Source organism: Galeopterus variegatus, unplaced genomic scaffold (genome assembly GCF_000696425.1).
Source record: "Galeopterus variegatus unplaced genomic scaffold, G_variegatus-3.0.2 Scaffold5692, whole genome shotgun sequence".
In the NCBI taxonomy this organism is placed as follows: Eukaryota; Metazoa; Chordata; class Mammalia; order Dermoptera; family Cynocephalidae; genus Galeopterus; species Galeopterus variegatus.
The window spans coordinates 110,890-132,422 of record NW_007731803.1 but is presented as its reverse complement, the minus strand read 5'-3'; the positions used below and the strand labels follow the sequence as shown (position 1 = coordinate 132,422).

Genomic DNA, 21,533 nt, shown 5'->3' with positions numbered 1-21,533 from the left:
CATTGGTATTTTGATGGGGATTGCACTGAATCTGTAGGTTGCTTTGGGTAGTATGGACATTTTTGCAATTTAATTCTTCCAATTCAAGAGCATGGAATGTCTTTCCATTTTGGGGAGTCTTCTTTAATTTCAGCAGTGATTTGTGTTCTCATTGTATTGATCTTTCACCTCCTTGGTTAAATTTATTCCTTGGTATTTTATTTTTTTAGTGACTATTGTAAATGGGCTTGCTTTCTTGATTTCTTTCTGCTAGTTCATTATTGGAGTATAAAAACACTACCGATTTTTACATATTGATTTTGTATCCCACACTTTACTGAAGCTGTTTTTTAGCTCTTAGAGGTTTTTTTGTAGAGTCTTTAGCTTTTTCTATATATAGGATCATGTAATCTGCAAACAGGGACAGTTTGGCTTAATCTTTTCCGATCTGGATGCCCTTTCTTTCTTTCTCTTGCCTGGTCGCTCTGGTTAGTACTTCCAATACTATTATGTTAAGCAGAAGTGGTGAGAGTGGCATCCTTGTCTTGTTCCTGTTTTTAAGGGAAAAGATACCCATTCGGGATGATATTGGTGGTGGCTTTGTCATATAAGGCTTTTACTATGTTGAGATACTTTTCTTCTATACCTAATTTGCTGAGAATCTTTATCATGAAGGGATATTGAATTTTGTCAAAAAATTTTTTTTAAGTCTTTAATCCATTTTTCTACATCTGTTGAGATAATTATATGATTTTTGTCCTTGATTTTGCTGATGCAGTGCATCACATTTATTGACTTGCATATGCTAAACCATCCTTGCATCCCTGGGATGAATCCCACTTGATCACAATGTATAATTTTTTTTATGTGCTGCTGTATTCTAATTGCTTATATTTTGTTGAGGGTTTTTGCATTTATGTTCTTCAGAGATATTGGCCTGTAGTTTTCTTTTTTGTTGTGTCTTTGTTGGTTTTGGTATCATGGTAATGCTGGCCTCATAGAATGGGTTTGGGAGAATGGCCTATGTTTCAATTTTTTGGAATAGTTTGAAGAGAATTGGTATTAATTCCTCTTTAAAGTTTTGGTTGAATTCAGCAGTGAAATCATATGGTCCTGGGCTTTTCTTTGTTGGGAGACTGCTGATTACTACTTGAATTTCATTGCTTGTTATTAGTCTGTTCAGTATTCCTATTTCTAATTTGTTGCCTAGATGATTTGTCTAATGAATGAGATTTTTATGAACAGAAGGAAGACTTTCTATCCTTTCCTGAGCAAAATAAGAGATTCTAGGTTTAATAAAAACTTAGAGTATAATAAAATAATGTGTAATCACTGAAATGTGATTTTACACATCACCTGTGATTGTTTTTCAAGAGTCTGTGTGCCTGCATATGAAATATACTTCTGCTAGGGAGTTTCCTTCCAGCCTTTTATTTCTCCTGACACTGACTGACATTATACAGGAATTCTCAAAGTTCTATCCAGAAGTATTTGGGCCAGAATGACAAAGGTAACTTTTCCTCTAAGAAAAATGACAAGCAACTATGGGCAATATCTTAGAGAAAACACCATCAACAATAAAAAGTAATTTCAAAAGAAAAATTATACTAAGAAAAAAGTGGTCTTTCCCCTACTGAAACTATCTCAAGGCTCCTCAAAGTGTGGTTCATGGGTCAATAGGCAATAAGATATGTACGGATACTGAAAGTAAGCATTTAGAAAATTTTATAACAACTTGTCAGAATAATTTTATGTCTTTATTTTTTATTTATTATATTTCACAAAAATATTGGTCTGAGATGGATTGGGAAAAAATCACTGGTCATTTTCTGTACATGTTTTGACTGATTTATACTACTGCTAGTCCCACTCCTAACCACTTCTATCACTTAGTGCCTACTACATGCTAGTCATGGTCATATATGTGCACTACATAGATCATTCTCAGAACAAACCTGAAATGTTATTTCTTGTGGCACAAAGACCTGCTTTTCTCTGTGGGTCACAGAACATATGTTAAGGCTAGAATGCAGGCTACAGAGATTATGGTAAGGAGAGTGAGATAAGGAAATTTGACCAAAATCACATTTAAATAACAATCAAACAATTTTTTCGAAAAATTTTTATTGAGCACTTACTACGTGTCTAACATTGTTTTAGGTCCTTGGGACTTGGCAGTGAACATGACAAAATCTCTGACTTCATAAATCCTATTACTTTAGATTCTAGTGGGGGAGATGAACAATAAAAAAAAATTAATCTCAGATAGAGATAAGTGCATTGAAGAAAAGTAAAGCAGGGTAAGGAATTAGAGTACTAGAGTAGGCAGGGGGAAGGGTTATTTTAGACAATATGGTTAGGGAAGACACAGCAGTTAAAAGGATAGGCTCTAGAGCCAGACTGCCTAATTCAAATACTGGTCCTGTTATTTGCTAGTTTTATGACCACAGGCAAATTATCTAACTGCCTGGGGACTTAGTTTCCTCATTTACAAGAATGGGAAAATAATAGCCTCTACCCAGGATTATTGTATTAAATGAGTTAATATATATAATGTATTTAGGACACTGCCTGTCACATAGTGAGTGCTTACTAAATATGATTACTATTTCCTTAGGAGGTGAGATTTAATGAGGGAGCCAGTCTTGCAGGTAAAATAATGATAGCTATCATAGGATGAGCACCTTAGGGTATTTATGCAATTTATGTACATTTTCACCTTTAATCTTTGCAATGATATTATTACTTTCACTGTATAGATAAAAAACTGAAGATCAGAAATGTTAAAGAGTTTGTTTAAGGTCATACAACTAGCTAATAGGTGTCAGTGAACTTTGTCAAAACCCTTACTTTTATGAGTTTATACAACCTCTGCTTAAGTAATGGCACAAAAGATCTCAGAACTAAAATCTCCTAACTTTTACTTTGTTCATTTGTTCACTCATTTATTCATTTGTTAATTCATTCATTTGCTCATTCCTTCCTTAAAAAATATTTACTGTGTACCTACTAAGTATCACAGCCTACCAATGTTTTCTCTGTCTTCAAAGAACAGACCATTTAAATAAGGAAATAATTATTTTACATAAGAATGATGTTCAATGAACTGCAGAGATAGAAGGTGCTATTATGGAAGTCAGGGGGAGGAAGCCCATGTGTATAGAGACCAATGAGGCCTAGCTAAGAGGGGGCTTGGAGAGAACACTGAGAGGTAACATTAAAAGTCAGGATGGGAGCAAAATCAAAAAACAGATTCTGTGCAGAGTGGGGAAGTATTGGAACTACTATGGAGGAGGATCTTAGAAGGAACAATCGGCAAAGTCTGGGAAGAGTGTGGGAACAGAACAGAAAAGAAAAAGAGCAGAGGCGGGGATGCCACAGCATCTCGGGGTCCTACCTAGAACTGGAAAGGGCCTCAGAGAGCAGCTGGGTGAACTCATGCCCACATAGACATACCCACTACAGTATCTTGAACAAAAGACTTATGTAATACCTTTGAAGTAAACGTATGAGAGTAGTATAGTAGGAACAGAAAAGAAAGGTAGAATCAAGAAGTATAAAAGACCTGGAAACTGACTAGATTAGAAGGTCATGGGGGAAAACAGAACATGAATACACAGTATATAGTATGAGGAATTTTAACATGAAAGACTGACCCTTGATAATTCTGTTTTGGCTTCTCCTTGTTAGTTTTGCAGAATCAGGAAAAATGAGATGAGCATTATGTAGTGGTTATCTTGTAATTCACAAAGAACATAGACTGATTTAAAAATGGTTCCTAAGGCTGGCCCGTTGGCGCACTGGATAGTGCGCCGCTTGGGAAGCGCGGCGGCGCTCCCGCCCGAGGGTTCGGATCCCACATACAGACCGGTTCCCGCTCACTGGCTGAGCGAGGCGCGGGAGCAACGCCGAGGGTTGCGATCCCGTTGCCGGTCCCCGGTCCGGTACGGGGGCAACACTGAGGGTTGCGATCCGTTGCCGGACACGGAAAAAGACAAAAGACAAAAGACAAAAAAAAAAAAAAAAAAAAAGGTTCCTAATTAGAAATTCTTAATAATCAAAATACTCTAAAGCAAGGCAAGACACTAAACTCATCTGTAAGACTCCAGGGCTGCCAGTTTGTGTTTTATGCCCTATTTACTAGCCATTCCCACACCCCTACCCCAACTCCTGTTTATAAAGCAGCTTCCCAGAACAAAGCCTTGCCCCCAAGGAAAGGCACACTATGGCATGGGCCTGACATAAAAGGCTTAATATCAACAATGACTTTCTTTGAACTGTTTAAAGGATTTTCTCTCATTCAAGCAGAGACTTAAGACATTATTTTAAGAAAATAAGATCTGAAAAGTATTACCGATCTCTTTCACTTCTGGGTGCTTGCATCTTCAGCACATAAATAAATGGCCACCATTCACAAGCTGGATTATTTTTCTTGAGCTGCTGACAACTTTATTACAAACTATCTTTTAAGTTCATTAAATGAAAAAGGCAAAGAATGAAACTCCAGGGTATATAAATGGTTCTATCACTGCAGTGATTCTGGTGATGCTGGAGGAAGCCATTGCCTTCTGCAGGCTTTGTGCCTCTCAGATCAGCTTGGGAAAGGCAGGTCTATTGGTTCCTTACCTTCTTCAGCAATGACCGTTAGTGTGACGGTGACACCAGCATCTTTGATCAGCTGAACAATGTTATCATGGGACAATTCGATAATGGACTGCCCATTTACTGCAGAGATATGATCTCCAACTTTCAGTTTTCCACAGCGATCAGCTGGACTTCCTTCTATGACCCGGCCAATTTTATGAGGAATAACTATGGGACAAAAAACCCAAGTTCTTCAATTATTTAAGATGTCTGCTAGTGTTGCATTCATCATCATCATCACTATTTAAAAATTCAACATAATAACAATGAAGAAAATTCTTTAAAAACATAACCAAAAACACCACACATCATCCATTCTATCCAAATGCAACTATTTTCATATCACTTCCCACTTTTTGCCCACATGCATAGACACTCCTTACACAGCTGTAATCATAGTGTGTACACCTTTTTGCTGTTTTCTACTTGCCAGAAACTTTTTTCCAATTTTTATGTCGTCATCCTAATGATCCTGTTTAAGGGCTACTGATCTCACTGATACTGATAATACTTCACTGATCCGATGTCTCATTGTTTACTGCTGGCCATTTAGGCAGCATTAAGTTTTTAGCTATTTTAGAAACTGCTACAATGAGACTATCTTTGGTTCTGATGACGGGGCACTTACTCCCACAAGGAACCCTGTAAATAAATGTAGCCAAACTCAAGTTTAGAACTCTGTAGTTACTAGTCAGAAATCTGCGTACAGTGAAATGACTGCTCATTAAAATGAATGTTCTATATGAAAATTAATTCCTTTTATTTATGTCTTTTGATCTTTTTAAAATTCAAAAAGCTGAGTGGAATTGGAACACTAAATGTTGAATGTTTAAGGCTACTTGGCTCATGGATAAAGTTCTACTCTGAATGCAAAAAGCTCAGCCTAACACATTTGCAAAGACACTCTGTGCAACTCTCCTCTATCTCCAGCTCATGATGCTAAGGGCTTTCCTAGATTATTAAGACACTTTGCTATTATTATAGCTTAAAATGAGTTCTTAAACATTCAGGAAATCTTGCCAAACAAAATATCTTCTACTGTGCAATAAGGGGCATTTGTATCAGGAAACATATTCTTTCTATGTCCTGTGAGAATTTCCTAGCCTAAGTCAGTAAACTTATCAGATACTGGGGCTCCTGCTAACTACTGATTGATATGAATAGGGATAATTCATATTTGTAAATGACATTGTGAATTGTTTAATTTCTATAGCAATACATGCTCCCTACTAGTATTTCTGATTTATATCTAGGAGTATGTTACAGACATTTTAATAGACCTTCATTTGGACCATACAAAAGTTATTCTCGGTCATGATTTATGTCCCTACAGACAGTGCTTTGGCTCTTCTAGGATTATACAATGGGGGAGATTTTATCTTAAAATAGAGGAAGTCAATGTTGAAACAAGTGCCTTTTAGTCTGAATTATATCAAGCACTTATTCCATTTTCCTTACAAACAAAGTATTTAGAAAAATGCCAGTACAGTATAGGCCACGTCCTATGCCAGGCATTGTGAGTTGATTCACAAATAGCATAACAGGTGGCACATCAGAAACTTATGGCGAATCATATGTTGGCCCTATGTGACCTTCTAAATCAATATCTTAGTTATTCTTCTCCTTAGAAAAGATTTACTCCTACATAGCATTCATTCTAGATCCCCTGAGAAGAAAATCATTCAGCTCCTTGGCACACAGAAAGTTGTCTGTTCAGACTTGGGAAAGTATCAAACAAAATTAATCTCTGAAGTCTCAGTGGTTCCCTTTCTCATCATGTGAGCAATGTGGTAAAAAGGAATTGGCAAATAGTGCTACACAACTTCCTAAAGGGTTAGTTGTCTATGTGAGGGAAGAAGATAAAGGTAGTCAGATTATTACTGTCTTGGCATTTATAGCAGTACCACCAAAACAGTGAAAAATAGCAAACAGATCAAAAGAAAGGTAACTTCTAAATGGACTGGAAATTTTTTTCAAGGTAACCCCATACAGTATACATAGCTACAGAAAAGCCTGAAGTCCTGCCTTGTTTTTGTTGGTATACAAAGTCTATAGGCATTTGCAGTAAAGCTAACTTATCCATCTTAATTCATCTTTGGCCTAAATCTGTCTCACAGCCTGGCTTGTCTAGCTGCTGAAATCACTTTAGTGCTATTAAAACATTTCTTTTCAGGAAAAGAAAGGACAGTAACTGGAAATGTCCCCTTCTCAAAGAAATCTTTTGCAACCAGAACCAAAAACCATTTGATAAGAAAGAGTAACAAAGTTTTGAAGTACTGGCAAAGCAAAAACTAACCAAGTCCTTCTCATTTTAAGTACAGGCCTTTTCTAAGTACTCCATTCATTCAGCACTTAGACAAACTGTTAGGATGCTGGACTGGATCCCTGACCTTTGAAAAATTTAACAGTAGAGGATCTCAGAATTTCAGAACTGGTACCAGAAACACTACTAGGAACTCTTCTCGTGACATAATGTCACCAGAAAATACATTAAATTAGAAGAAAAAAGTAATCTATGTTGAGCAGGGTACTGAGAAAAGATCCATAAAAAATAATCCATTCCAACAGGCAAGTTTCCTGCCTTTTCACCTTCACTAACTCCTTTCTAAACCAAATCTTATCTGTTAGAGTTTGTAGCAACTACTTAGTCTCTGTGAGTGAAAGCTCCTCATCCAAGCTGACTCCTTCTTCTATTTATTGAAGACGAATATTGTTCTAAGAAGAATGCTTACAAGTCTCAGCATTTTGTGAGATTATTAGCTAGCATTTTAGTGAAGTTATCAATTCTGGTTTTGCAACACGACTGAAAATCTCAAGTACTTAATATAAAATTCATCAACAACCTAAGCCTAATTTACCAATCAGGCTGATAATTAATGAGCTGTAAACATTCATTTCCTGCCACACATTAGCTGCCACCTCAATCTTACATTTTAATTGGAATTTCCCATCTCATTATTAAGTATTGATAAACTTATAGAAGTTTCTTTAAAAAAAAGGGTCAAGCGACAGTGGCAATTTTCTAAATAATGATGATGATAACAGTGGCAGCAGATGCTACAACAAGCAACAGCAGCTAACATTTATTGACTGTCTGAGCTAAGGGCTTCACATGCATTATCTCCTTTAACCCTCACACTTATATAAGACAGGGAGTGTTATCATCATCCTTATTTTAGAGAGGAAACTGGAGCTCTGGAGGGTAAGTAATTTGCCCAAGATCAGATAGCTATCAAAAGACAGAAGCAGGGCTTGAATCCAAGTTTGTCTGATTACAAAACCCAGTACTTAATGACATTATCTATATACAGAGATCTAGCATCTACATAAGCAAAACCATCAAAATAGTAAAAAACTATGTAAACAAATAATATAAAAATATATTAAGATTTTAAATATAAATATAATATATATAAATAAAATAATGTATTTAGTATATAACATTAAAATTTAATATAATATAAATTTTAAATATAAATAAATAAATATAAAAAACATTTAAGCATATTTAAGGAATGCAACTTATTTTAGTGAATTCCTCTATATTGCTTAGTTTTATGGTAAACACCTGACTCTCCCTTAATTTTTGTAGTGCTAGAAAGAAAACATCTTCAGTATAAAAAGTGGTTAGCATCTATCATGTCAAGTAATAATCTTTCACTGTTTTATTAATCTGAATGCCTGGGATTATTGTATGATATTAGAATGACAATATGACTATCCTAAATAGTTATTTATTTTTAGAAATACTGATTTCCAATGATACAACATGAAAACCACCAAAAAGCTGCTTTCCTTTCATTTTTCTGACACAGGCCACATAATCATCCTCACAGCATCAGTGACAGTTCCAGTTCCAAGTGTTACCATAGCAACTGCTTTTGGAAAATGGAAACTAGTATCAGTGAGCAGTGACCTAATACTACAGCAATAACTCACCCATGTCACAGAATCTTCTTCCTTTACATATTTGCATTAATTTTAGCAAGATTTTTGCAAATTGGTTTGGCTCGCAACACTTTCCTGAAAGTGTTTTCTTACTAAGGTTTTAGTGCCAGTCTAGTCTAGAAGGATCTCACTACCCAAGATATAATCAAATCCTCTGGCAAAGGCAAAAGTGCATTTTCATGTGGCCAAAGATGTTTATCATATGACTTGGAAAAATAGTTGCCAGACAAGCATAATTCATAAATATCAATCTGCTGGCTTCCATTTTATATTCAATTGGATTTTATAATTGCATTTAAAGATTATTTCTTAAAAACATCAAGACAAATATTTAATTTGCTGAATCATAACAGCTCCCTGAACATACTAGATGTAATTCTTCCTCTACTGAAAGAACTGATATGTATACATTCATTCTTCTCACATGAGAATTTTCTGTTAAACTTTGTTCAGGATATTTAGATTAATTTTCAAAGACTCTGACAAAATTTCTACCTTTCAAGGAAACATATATGAAAAGCAGAAATGCCTCATCATCAACAAGGGCACTTTATGGGTGGAACATTGCAATTGTTGTTAAAGAACATGAAAGAACTATTTAAGACATATTTGGGTCAAGATTTTTCTATTAGTCTTTTGTTTCTTTTCAATTGCTTCTAGTATTTAATTCATTTCTGCATACATGATTTCTCTTAAATTAAAAAACCTATACCCCCATATTTTAAAAAATTTAGCATTGTGGGCTGGCTGGTTAGCTCAGCTGGCTAGAGCACGATGTTATGACACCAAGGTCAAGAGTTTGGATCTCCAAACCAGCCAGATGCCAAAAAAAATAAAGAAAAAGTTAGCACTGCATCTTTCACTAAATCTATTAAGTGTGTCCCTGATATACCGTCTCAGTGTAATTTGATGCAAACTGAGCTACTGTGACTTACTTTAAGGAATCTGAGATGATAGATAAAACTGCAGCCTGGAAGGTTTGGTTCAGATTATCTATTTTAAAAATAATGAAAATATTCACGATTCTTAAAAAGATAAGTCTCCAAGGCAATTCATACATAGTTCCTAATTAGCTTCATAAGCTTCAGTGGGAAGTTGAGAAAACTGGACTTGCAGGGAGAAATGATAGGATACAGTAGCCCTACCTCCTGGAGGTGGTTTGTTTTTGGAGGTGAGGATGACAAAGCCAAATCCTTCATTTTCTTTTCGTTGCAAGACAACATCATAGGCCTCCTGGGGACCAGGCCTGGCTAGGACTTCCGTTCGGTTCAGGCGGGGAGATCCATTCTGTGTTGCAACGAAGGCTTGAGAGCTGTCGTCCTCAGGTTGTTTCTCTATGATAAACATAAGCAGTTTTTTTTTTGGTTTTTTTTTTTTGTCTTTTTGTCTTTTTTTCCGTGTCCGTCAACGGATCGCAACCCTCAGTGTTGTCCCCGTACCGGACCGGGGACCGGCAACGGGATTGCAAGCCTCGGTGTTGCTCCCGCGCCTCGCTCAGCCAGTGAGTGGGAACTGGTCTGTATGTGGGATCCGAACCCTCCTCGGCGTTGCTCCCGCGCCTCGCTCAGCCAGTGAGCGGGAACCGGTCTGTATGTGGGATCCGAACCCTCGGGCGGGAGCGCCGCCGCGCTTCCCAAGCAGCACACTATCCAGTGCGCCACCGGGCCGGCCCCTAAACATAAGCAGTTTTGATATTTCTGGAACAACATAATTTTTGGTAACTAAGTGTTTTTTGTGAGTGCCTCTCACAGGAAAATTTAGTCTTTAATAACATAAAGAATAGAAAAGCAGCCCTCATGTGAGCTTTGGGCATAATCTGAGTGCAGACGTAGGCAATAGCAGTCTATATGACTTCCTAAATATTTAAAGTATATGATTGGAAAAACACACATGATCTAATGTTATCTCACTTTAAAGGAAGTTTTTGAAAGCTTCTGTGAGATCTGATAATAAAAAAATTCTTCTTGAAATTGTTTCAGTTTGGGCCGACCCGGTGGCGCACTGGATAAGTGCGCTGCTTGTGAAGCGCGGCGGCGCTCCCGCCCGAGGGTTCGGATCCCACATACAGACCGGTTCCCGCTCACTGGCTGAGCGAGGCGCGGGAGCAACGCCGAGGTTTGCAATCCCGTTGCCGGTCCCCGGTCCGGTACGGGGGCAACACTGAGGGTTGCGATCCGTTGCCGGACACGGAAAAAAGACAAAAGACAAAAAAAGAAATTGTTTCAGTTCTGTGAAGGTTTATAACCTTAACCGATAATTTTAACAAAAGTAGATAATGAGGAATGACACAGTAAACTTCCTTTTAAAATCAGCCGTAAATATAATTTAGTTCAGTGGCTGATATTCACTGATGCTTGGGAGGTCAAAGCATCAGGGCAGAAATGCAATTTGCCATCTGCACAGGATTTGTTGTATATAATGTGTTTTGCAATTGCAGTTTCCTGATTGATGTTATCAGATGGGTTCATCATTAGTAGTTCTCAGCCTTTTCCGCCCCCCTTTCTGTTCAAATGAACAACAAACTTTCCTGGGCATAGGTAAGGTCATATGGAATCCCCAACGAATGGACAGTTAACTTACACCTTTTTCTGCTGTTCAGGATGACATCAGAATTTCAGAATGACACGTTAGTCCTGACGGATTTGTTAAGAAGATATATTTTGTGCCATCCTTTGGTATAAGCCATTATTAATAACCACAATATACTGCAGTTGTGGAATACATATTTATAAAGTTTCTTTTGGCTCTAAATTTACATCATTTTATGAATATGTTTTAAAATCTCAACAAAATCCCACTAAAATCCAATCATTATTGAAAAATAATGGATTTTAAAAATATTGTATAAGCATGGTTAGAATGAATTAGCTAAAATATCTCCAACAATACCAGACTACTATGATGCTTTCCAGGGAAGAGCCAACTTGCAGGTTGTATAACATCATGTTTTTACTGAATGTCTTTATGTTCTGACTCCAACACAACCAAATTGAGGCAACATTGTATTAAAATCTATATGCATCTCTAAATGGCTGGTATAGACTAAGAAAGGCAGGCCTTTACTTTGGATGTTGCAATCAAAAACATAGTGCCTCATTTGTAAGAGTGATGTAAATATTCATGAAGTTAACAAACACTTATTGATGTCCACGCTGTGCCAGGCAGGCACTCTTCTTGAAGCTGGGGACAGATAACTAAACAGATAAAAATCCATACCTTCATGAGGCTTACATTCTTGTGCTACAGAGTTGTCTTTTTAAAATTTAGAGTGGGAAGAATTCACTTATAAAAATTCCTATTTAACATTCACAAAGCTATTGATGAGAAAACTATAAGAGATGTTCATATCCAAGTATAATGGTTTAGACACTGGGCTTGCAATTAAACTGCAAGTTTTAATCCTTGCCCTACTACTTACCAGTTATGTCTCTCAACCTTTCTGTGAGTAATTGTGGAACTAGACAATGACAGTATTTACATCATAGTGTTGTGAAGATTAAATAAAATAATCCATATGTCTGGGACATAGTAAGCATTCAATAAATGTTAAATTATATTATACTAAAACTTCTCAAGTAGAAACATTCTACTCTCCTTGAATATTTGAGATTTCATCAGAAGCCACAATCTTTTAATAGTCAGCTAAAGGGATATCTTGGTATGACTAAATAACTTTGAAGTTGTCTCTTAAAAAAAAAGATTCAAACTGATACTTCCATCTACAATACCATATTAACAAAACTCATCAGTATGTTAATATACTCTTAATACGGAGGCCTCAAATTTATTTCTCTTTTTTTGATAGTAGTATTATTTCTGGATTCTTGTGACCTTACATGGCCTTCCATAATGAAGCCCTGAGTTACACCAAATGGGTTATCTCACATACTATTAATAAATAACCTGCAAAGTTACATAGAAATTAAACTAAGTCTCTTTGTTTCTTTTTTAGCTTTTTAAAGCAGGATCACATTCACATACCTCCATAGAAGATCTTTCTTCTGACAGTTAATAGCACGTGGCCATTTCGAGCAGCAGTTGTCATTAGGTCCAAGACTTGTTTGTGTGATTTCCCTTTAACAGGAATTCCATCAATGCACATCAGTTCATCAGCTGCACGGAGCCGACCATCTTTCTCAGCTGCTCCAAGAGGAATAATGGCCCCTATATATATCTGATAAGATAACAAAGTGTAGGATCGTCTATACAGTCTACTAAGATCAGCTGAAGAGTTAAGGACTTCCTTACTCAGCACTATGCAAAACAACAGATTTTTGCAGTTCAACTGTGAAAACAGCCATATTTTAGAAAGGTGATATCTTAGAAAGTACCCATTTCCCAAAATGGCACTTACAAATAACCACACTGTATTATGTAATCCCTTCTGGAACCTCAGGGTTGTGTACAAAGAAGATAGAAAATACAGAGTTGTTTAGTAACTCAAAAGCACCACTATCATCTCCAACACTACAATGAAACAAAACATTAAACTCAGAAAATGCAATTCTGTGAAGTAGCTACTAAAAGTAAAAAAAGTATATTCATTGCCATTTGGAAAGATTTCTACACACTGTTCACAGCAACTGGGATCATTCTTATGATACTCCTATCACATATAGCTAACAGTACAAGTTTAGTATATAAAACAGAGAAACATTTTTTGTTCCTAAATCTCAACAAGAACAGAGCAGCCTGAGGTTCACTTGCATCTAGGTGAACAGATCTGGTTTCATTCTGCTCACCAGCAATTAGACTCCAATAATTTGGCAATCTTGAATGATTGGGCTAGTTCAGAGCTGCTAAAACCTGACATTAAACAGAAGAGAAAGGTTTCTTCCAAGTTGTTTAAGTTCTTAAAATATCTAAGTGAATACTATGAATATCAACAAAATATGAAGCAATAAAACAAAAATACATATGTGTGTACCACCAAGAACAATCAAAGTATCTTATATTTGCTCTATATAGGGCAACCTGCCTTAAGCTTTATGTGTCTCTAATGATTGTTGCAATAGTAACCAATATGACTAATTAGAACACATTTATATTTTATAAATCAAATGTTCTATTCAGAAATAGAAAGAAGCCTGTCATTTTTAAAGATTATTGTTTTTCACCTAACTTCCAAACATAACAATATAGTGTTTTTTAATATTATACAAAAGAAAATGTAAATATATTCTTAAATTCTACAAAGCACATTACTTCTTGATCATTTAAACCAAGGGCAAAACTTAAAAACAAAGCCTACTACATTTGTTCTCTAAACTAACTTTATGTGAGAATAATGTATAAAAAACTTCTAGGCTTTAAATGCTTTGCAAATATAACTCTTATGCCTTCTGGAAAGAAATATTAATTATTTTATATTCCTCTAGTTTCAATGGCAACAGATGAAATGACATGCAAAATACTGAGCACGAAAATGCCAACCCATTAATAAGATTAGATGAAATAATATGCATAGGCTTATGCCAACTGTTTATGGAGCATTCAGAAGGTAGAGTAACTGTGGTAAAGAGGACATTGGATTACAGGTTTCTCTTTGTTTTTTTGTTTGTTTTTTGGGCAGTTGGCCAGTTCGGGGATCTGAATCCATGACCTTCACACTACTAGCGCCACACTCTACCAAGTGAACTAACCAGCCAGCCTCTTTTAGTTTTCTTAGAGAAGGAAAATATCTTAGAGTCTGTTTAACAAAGGCAATGGGAAATAACAAGTTAAAATAAGCTTTATTTTCTTACATAGAAAAGTAAATACATTAATCACTGTCCAACTTACAGTTGACATATTCATTTTTTACCTAGTTTTTAGCTTCAGCTATCCCACATTAAGTGAGGGATTATGATACTAATAGAAATGAAATGCAGTTTTTCCTTGTATCTGAAAATGTTAGGGAAAAAAAATCTTTAAAAAAACAAAACAGAAAACACCATATTCCACTAAATTACCACTCTTAAGTTTGAACAATAATAGCCACATTTCAAAGTATTTACACTTACAGACTGATCAGGTCCATCTCCTCCTAGCACCCTGAAGCCAAACCCTGATTCCTGTTTTCGAAGAAAAACATCCAAATCTTTGGTGTTTGGTGCTAAGGAAAACCAGAAAATATAAGTTAAGTACTTTGATTTATTCTTTAGGATTTAAACAAAACAAAACCCAATATTTAGTAAGATAATATTATAGAGTAAGTCAATAAACTATAATCTCAGAATTTTTTGATATGTGAAAATTTACACAAGAGCACAACACATTCACAAAAATTCAACTATAAATCCTTGTTTTGAGTTCTAAACAAAACTGTATCAAGATTGTTTCGGAATATTTACCCACACTTCCGTGCACTCAGTATTACACTGTCATGAACTTCTAATGCTGTGCATTCAATATTACAATATTAAATTCAGAATTATCATATATCAGATATATATATGACAGGCACAAATGATCTACATTAACACTTGGGTAAGGTACTTTATAACCTAGGAAAAGAGAGCTAATAAAACGCCTTATTTCTACCCTTAAACTAATACCTTTGTCTCAGAAAAGTATTCCATATGAACTACTTACTTAGTCTAATTTACAAAATGATAGTATTTTAAAGGAAATAAACAACAACTAATACCCCTTATTAGCCATTTTCTAGGTGGAGAAATTGAAGGCCTAAGTAACTTGCCCAGTGTCACACAGCAAGTAAGTGGCAGAGGTGAAATTTAAACCCAAGTTGATTTCTAGGGTCCAGGCTCTTAACCCATGCTATTTTGACCCAAAGTGCAGGTTGTATTCATCAGAATATAAGTCAGGAAAATCTATTTCATGACAAAGATTTTATCTCTGGGAAAGTATTAACATTATATGAAAGAATTATTTACTAGAAAGAGAAAAGAGAGAAACATGTCAGGGAATTATATAAAAATTAAGTGAGATATGGTATAGGGTACATTCCTGATAATATTCTTTAGAAGCAATCTCTTTTGATAAATACTTCCTATTAGAATCATAGAATTTAGAAATTAATGGAGACATAGTCCAACTGGCTTATTTTATGGGTTAGGCCCAATGGGAATGCAGAGTTTATACCAATATTAAGAATGTATCAGACTATGAATGAGAAATTTGAAGAAAAGGACTCTACACAGTTATACTAATTTAAATTCCTGCTATACTGTGCTTACACCTGGTTTTCATCTTCCTAAATATGGCCTAAGAATACCAAGATAAAGATCTGCAACTAGTTAAATAAGCATGAAGTCAATTACATATATTTCCACCTGTATACAATATGTTTTCCAAGGTAGATTTAGATCTTTATCTTTAAAAAAAAAATGAAAAAAAATCAAACCTACTTAAATCCATAATTTTACTTTGGAAGGGATTTATCATTAGTAAATTAGTATGAGAATGAATTTCTTCCTTATGCTCTGTCTCCTCTCATCTGTCAGCTGGACTCCTCTAAGGAATCGACTCTCTGGTTTCCTTCTCATATTATACACCCTTCCTCAAATTGCATGTACCTCTGATTCATCCTCCATACTCCTACCAGGAAAATCTTTCCAAAACACAAGTCCAGTAATATTTTTCCTATTTAAAACCATTCTGTGGCTCTCTATTGTTTATATGACCAACTCTGGCTTCCTCAGAAGGGCATAATTTGCCCTCCCACTGTGCTGCTGCTCTCCTCTGTAGCTTCCCTTGTCAATCACACCCAGCCAAACTGAACTATTTGCAGAACCCAGGCCATGCAAGGCCAATGTGCAAATGCTATTCCTTCTGTCTTTCCCTTTTATCGTCCTCATAAATACCTCTTCCTCTTTGAACACTTGGTTAAAGCTTTACTTCCTGAATGAAGCTTTACCTGACACTTCTACTACCCACACTGATAAAATTGACCATTTCCTACTTTGGATTCCAATTTATCCAGTTCATCCTTCCATCACTGCACATGTTAGGCTTACGCACAATTATTTGCACACACGTTTAATTACACATTTGTCTTTTCCAATTAGGTTTAATAATATTTTGGGGTTCAGAGATTATGTAACCTATTTATCCTTGTATTCCAATTACCTAATATGGTGTCTAGTAGATAGCTGGCACTTAATACAGGGTTTAAAAAAAAAATGAATGAGTGAATGTTGAATGTACATGGAAGAAGCCCAGTCATGTTAAAATGGGAATGAAGTAATAACTTTTCGATGTGCTTTTGCAAGAGGGGAAGGTCCCAGTTTAAAAAACTTTCAAATTTATAAATCCAAATTTATCTTTGTCACATGCTCTCCTGAAATATTCCACAACTACTTACGTTTATCTTCATATAAAGTCTTAGATTTCAGGTAGACCTCAGAAGGATCCAATTTCGGGGATCCTGACCTGATAATGCTGGGTGGAAAAGGCATAGGCTGGGGAATGGGCTCATTTATGGCCTCCAAACTTCCTGAATTTTCCTTTTTATCTGTTTTCTGAAATGGAAAAGGGCCTTACTTAGTATTTTTTAAAAATCAGAGGGTTGATTAACTTATAAAACTGTTGTCTGAACTGGGTATGTCAACTAATTACAGTTGTTGAGATTGCAGGGTCAAAGCCACAGCAGATTTGCAGTCTTACAGGAATTCACTTCCATAGCATTGCATATTTGGTTAAAATGTATTTAAATTAGAAAAAAGTTTATAATGATGTCAACTGAAGGGCCTCAGTTAGTCCTTTGTTTAGGCAATCTTGCCCTTTTCTTCACCACCAAGACACAAATTGACTTTGAGATGAAATAGGAATACGACACAAGGCAGCACTTCTAAGTAAAAGCAAGAGGGAGACTCAGAGAATACCTTCAGAAAATTCTTGATAAGCCCCACCTCCCACTCACTAAATTTAATTTCCAGTGAAGATGTTTAAGATAATAGTCTTTCTTAGGAAATGTGATAGGAAGTGTTAACTCTAATTTAGGTAATAAAGATGACACTGTGAAAACCCTGCCTGGCCTATTCAAATACATTAAGGGAAAATGTACCATGCCAGGCAATCAGAAAAGGGAAAACAGAATAGTATATTTTGATATTTTCCTGTTCACATAGAACTTTCACACAGTAATAGCCAAGCAAAATGACTTCTTTAATAATATTTAAAAAATGAAATTGAGTAAATAGCCTAAGACATATGGGTTGAGATCAACTTATTGTCCTCAATTATTGCTAGAAGGAGATTATAGACATTTGTGATAAATAATTAACACTGACTACAATGCAGGGGCACCAGCTTGTCAGGGAGTAATGAGGGGTCAGTCATTACAACGTGTTGTGCCAGAGGGGACTCTTCACTGAACCAGTCAGATGGCAGTAAAGGTAAGAGCAGCCTCCTCCCCTTTTTCCCACGTCCTAGGATTGTGTCAGAAGCAGTTAAAGGACATCAGAGTCTTCCATAAATTATAAAGCATTAGGGTCACTGTGGGTGCAAAGGCATCCATTATGAAATAGATATAGTGGCAAAGGAGTTAAAAATGATTACTAGAGGAACCAGAGAAATGTAGAAAAATATAGTGCAATTTTAACTGAATGAACAAAAAGAATTTTTGTTCACACTGGACCTAACTGCTACAGTCTATAAAAAGGGAAGACGAACGTTTCTTCCCTTTTAATCCATAAAACAACAAATTTGCAGAGGATTCCTACCTTGTGGGTTAGAAAGAATTATCTGTTTAATACCTGATGTTCTTTAATAGCCTATGGTTTATAGTTATGAAAGACCATCTTTCAATTTTGGGATGAGACTCCAAATCGAGCAAACTAGAACTAAATTAGAATTTTAGATATAACTGTCTTTATATCTATATCCATAAAATTGTGGATATTTAAATAGCCACATATGTACATCTAGTACAGTTTCATCCACAAAAGCACTACTTGGTACACCCTTTTCTTTAGTTCTTATTCCCCATACAGGTCCTTAAATAGGCTATTCAGTTACTCAGAAGAATGCCAAGGAAGACAGTTCCAGATCTGACAGCCTATCCCTTTGATAATAAGCAAATTTAGCACAAAAGACAACAATTACTCTGGAGAGTCTTGTTTAGTTCTAAATGTAAGAAGGTTATCTGTGAAACTATGTCTTCTCTTCAGGCATCAGCAAGAAGATGTAATAGTTTATCATCTGTCCTAACATTTAGTTACTTCTTACTTTGCTCCTCTGAAACACAAAAAATGAAATGATTGCTAAGTAGGTTGGTCTGTGTGTTCACATTTTACTACTTAGAGAACAGGATTATTGGAAAACAGGCCTCTAGTACTCCTCCAACAGCAATACTTTACCAGGAGAGCACACCTCCTCATGAGGGGGCTTTTTCTAACACTTCCCTAGAGTTTCTGACACAAGCTCAGGGCAGCATGCCTCCTGACTTCTCCCAGTCGATAATCACCATGACAGTGAGCTGTTCTTACAGAGGGCAATGCAGCATTTCTCTTAGCATGTTGAGAAGAAGCATTTGAGGACCACTATATACTCACCATTTTGGCAGTCTTAGTTGGTGAAGGAGGACCTTTAAAAAAAATAAGCCACATTTTAAAAAAGAAGAAGCATTCCCAGATCACAAATACTGTCAATATTTATGATAAAACTAGCTCCAACTTACAGCAGGCTAGTAAATTCTACCTATGTCTAACATTTCCTATGTGCCAGGCGTTAAACATATATCATCTCATTTCGTTTTTATGACAATCTTGAGGCATACATGTCATTATCATTTTATAGATAAGATAAACTAAGATTCTTCCTTTCACCATAGAATCAATGAGTGGCAAGGCAGGAAACTGATATCAAACCTGTCTGACATCAAACTCTAGTCTCTGTTATATTTGGTGAAGCCCAGGATAATCGACTCCTTACAAAGAGATTTCACCTTACTCTGAGCACATTCTACCATTACCCATAGAAGAAACCAGAATGGTTCAAAGAAATGAGAATAAGGAATAACTCTCTAATGGAATTAAAGTGCTCAACTGCCTCAAAAATGAAAACTAAAATCCAGAGAGATGAAAGAGTAAAGGGATAAATTTTACTCTTTAAAATACTAGTCATTCATAGGTATAGATTTAAGAAAGACTATTAAAATGCAACTTCGTGATTAGTCCTTGGAACTGGATTTCTAATGTCTGGGAGCAGTTCATGTCAGCTGATGTCCTTGGAAAATAAAAATTATATTTCTCTCACATAAGTATTGTAGGGTTTAATTAACATTTATGGGCAGATACTAGAATTTAAGATAAAGGCTTTATGAGCACAAGCTATCATAACTGCCCTTGCAGAATAGATTAACACACTATCCAACATTTTACTCATCTATAGAGATGCTAGCTCTTTCAAAACATCTTCGGTGCATTACAGGGGTCTAAATGAAGCACCACTGGTTGAAAGAGTCAATTTCTATTATTGTCATCAACAGAGAGAATGAAATTAAGAGGATATATTTCATTGTAAATGGCACAATGCTGTAACTCTAATTATTAAAGCCATAAATAAAAATTTAAAAATAATATAGAGGGAAAGAAATCCATAATGCACACAAATAAAACTACTAATAACTAAAAACAAAACAAAAAACACAAAAACTGCAGAGAAAGATACTGCTTATAGAAACAATCAGACAAAGCCTTAAGAAAAACACACACTAATTACCAGTTAAGTCTGCTGGAAAAAGACATTCTAACCTGTAGGGAAGGACTATTAACAGATATAAATGCTTGAACATTAAAGATTTTTCCTCATTGTGCTTTTTACTTACCTCCTCTTAAGATAAGTAATGGTACATCTGCACCTATTGGAAACTGCTTTAGCACCTCTACCACTTGGAGATGTGTTAAATTCTGCACATTTTGATGGTAAATTTCCTTAATTATATCCCCTTTCTGAAGACCTTGACACCACTGGCTATCCAATATCATTTTCACCTTCTGTCCAGTAGGGCTGTCAGCAATTGCAAACCCAAAGCCTTTAGGCCCCTTAATCAAAGGGACAGTCACTAGTTCAGGTTGGGAGCTGCCGGACGATGCCATGGATGCTCGCTGCTCGCCTGGATCTGACGGTCCATTGAGACGATCACTGGTCAAGGTGTGTCCTGATTTTCCATTCTGGTCCAGAACGACTGCTCCTGGCTTAAAATCCTGAGTATTCATGCAAGTCTCTCCCTTGGTTAATGACTGTCCATTGATGACAGGAGTAGCAGCAACAATGTCCACAACAGGATCTTCATTGTCATCAGGAAGTGGATAACCACGACATAAAGTGAGGTTTACATACTGGTTGACAGGTACCAACTGGAACATCTGGACAACATCTGCATGAGTGTGACCAAGGACACAGTTGCCATTGATGTCTACAATAACATCACCTGGTAAAACATAATCAAGTTAACAATATTAAAACCACCAAATAAGTCAATTTTTTGCTGGGGGGGGGGCGGTGGAAGCAAAAATAACTTAAGTGTAGCAAGTAAATTTGAACCTCTTACTGATCATTAACTGCTGAAAAGATAGATTTCCAACACAGACATTCTCCCTTCTGTAACTCTTCTCTAAAATGTATATATAGATGTCTAAAATCTTAATCAGCTTAACAAGGAAAGAGTTTTGACCTCAAGCTTGATTGAATCATTAAAAAAAAAAAAACCCCTGCAAATTCATATGATCATTATTAGTATACCATCTGAGTCGTACCTAAGTGGGCATACAAAGCTGGGCACATTGTAGTCAATATTTAGTTCACAGAATAGGAGCAAATAACTCCATTGGTTACTTGTACAAATAGGCTATCTTTAAATACCACCTTATTTCTTGAGTTTAAGAAACCATTGTTTACAGTGACTTTAAAATTCATTCTAATTTAAGAAATGTAGAGCTGACCATTAGAATGATGTTACCTTATTCATGTATTTTCTTTCAGCATCCTTCTTTTTGTAGAGATTTTAAATTTATTTT

General features: G+C 35.9%; 1 protein-coding gene across 1 annotated transcript in view; it reads right to left on the bottom strand.

Moving 5' to 3' along the window:
* LOC103605271 (membrane-associated guanylate kinase, WW and PDZ domain-containing protein 3) overlaps positions 1-21,533 on the bottom strand; it is a gene marked incomplete at its 3' end in the record, with an annotated part of 87,525 nt that overhangs the window by 10,359 nt on the left and 55,633 nt on the right. The window contains exons 10-16 of the mRNA XM_008589848.1: positions 20,342-20,947; positions 19,068-19,099; positions 16,877-17,033; positions 14,574-14,665; positions 12,553-12,745; positions 9,717-9,905; positions 4,606-4,791 (exon numbers count right to left, since the gene is read on the bottom strand). Coding sequence (XP_008588070.1) covers positions 4,606-4,791; positions 9,717-9,905; positions 12,553-12,745; positions 14,574-14,665; positions 16,877-17,033; positions 19,068-19,099; positions 20,342-20,947 — 1,455 coding nt within the window. The remainder of the gene's footprint in view (positions 1-4,605; positions 4,792-9,716; positions 9,906-12,552; positions 12,746-14,573; positions 14,666-16,876; positions 17,034-19,067; positions 19,100-20,341; positions 20,948-21,533) is intronic.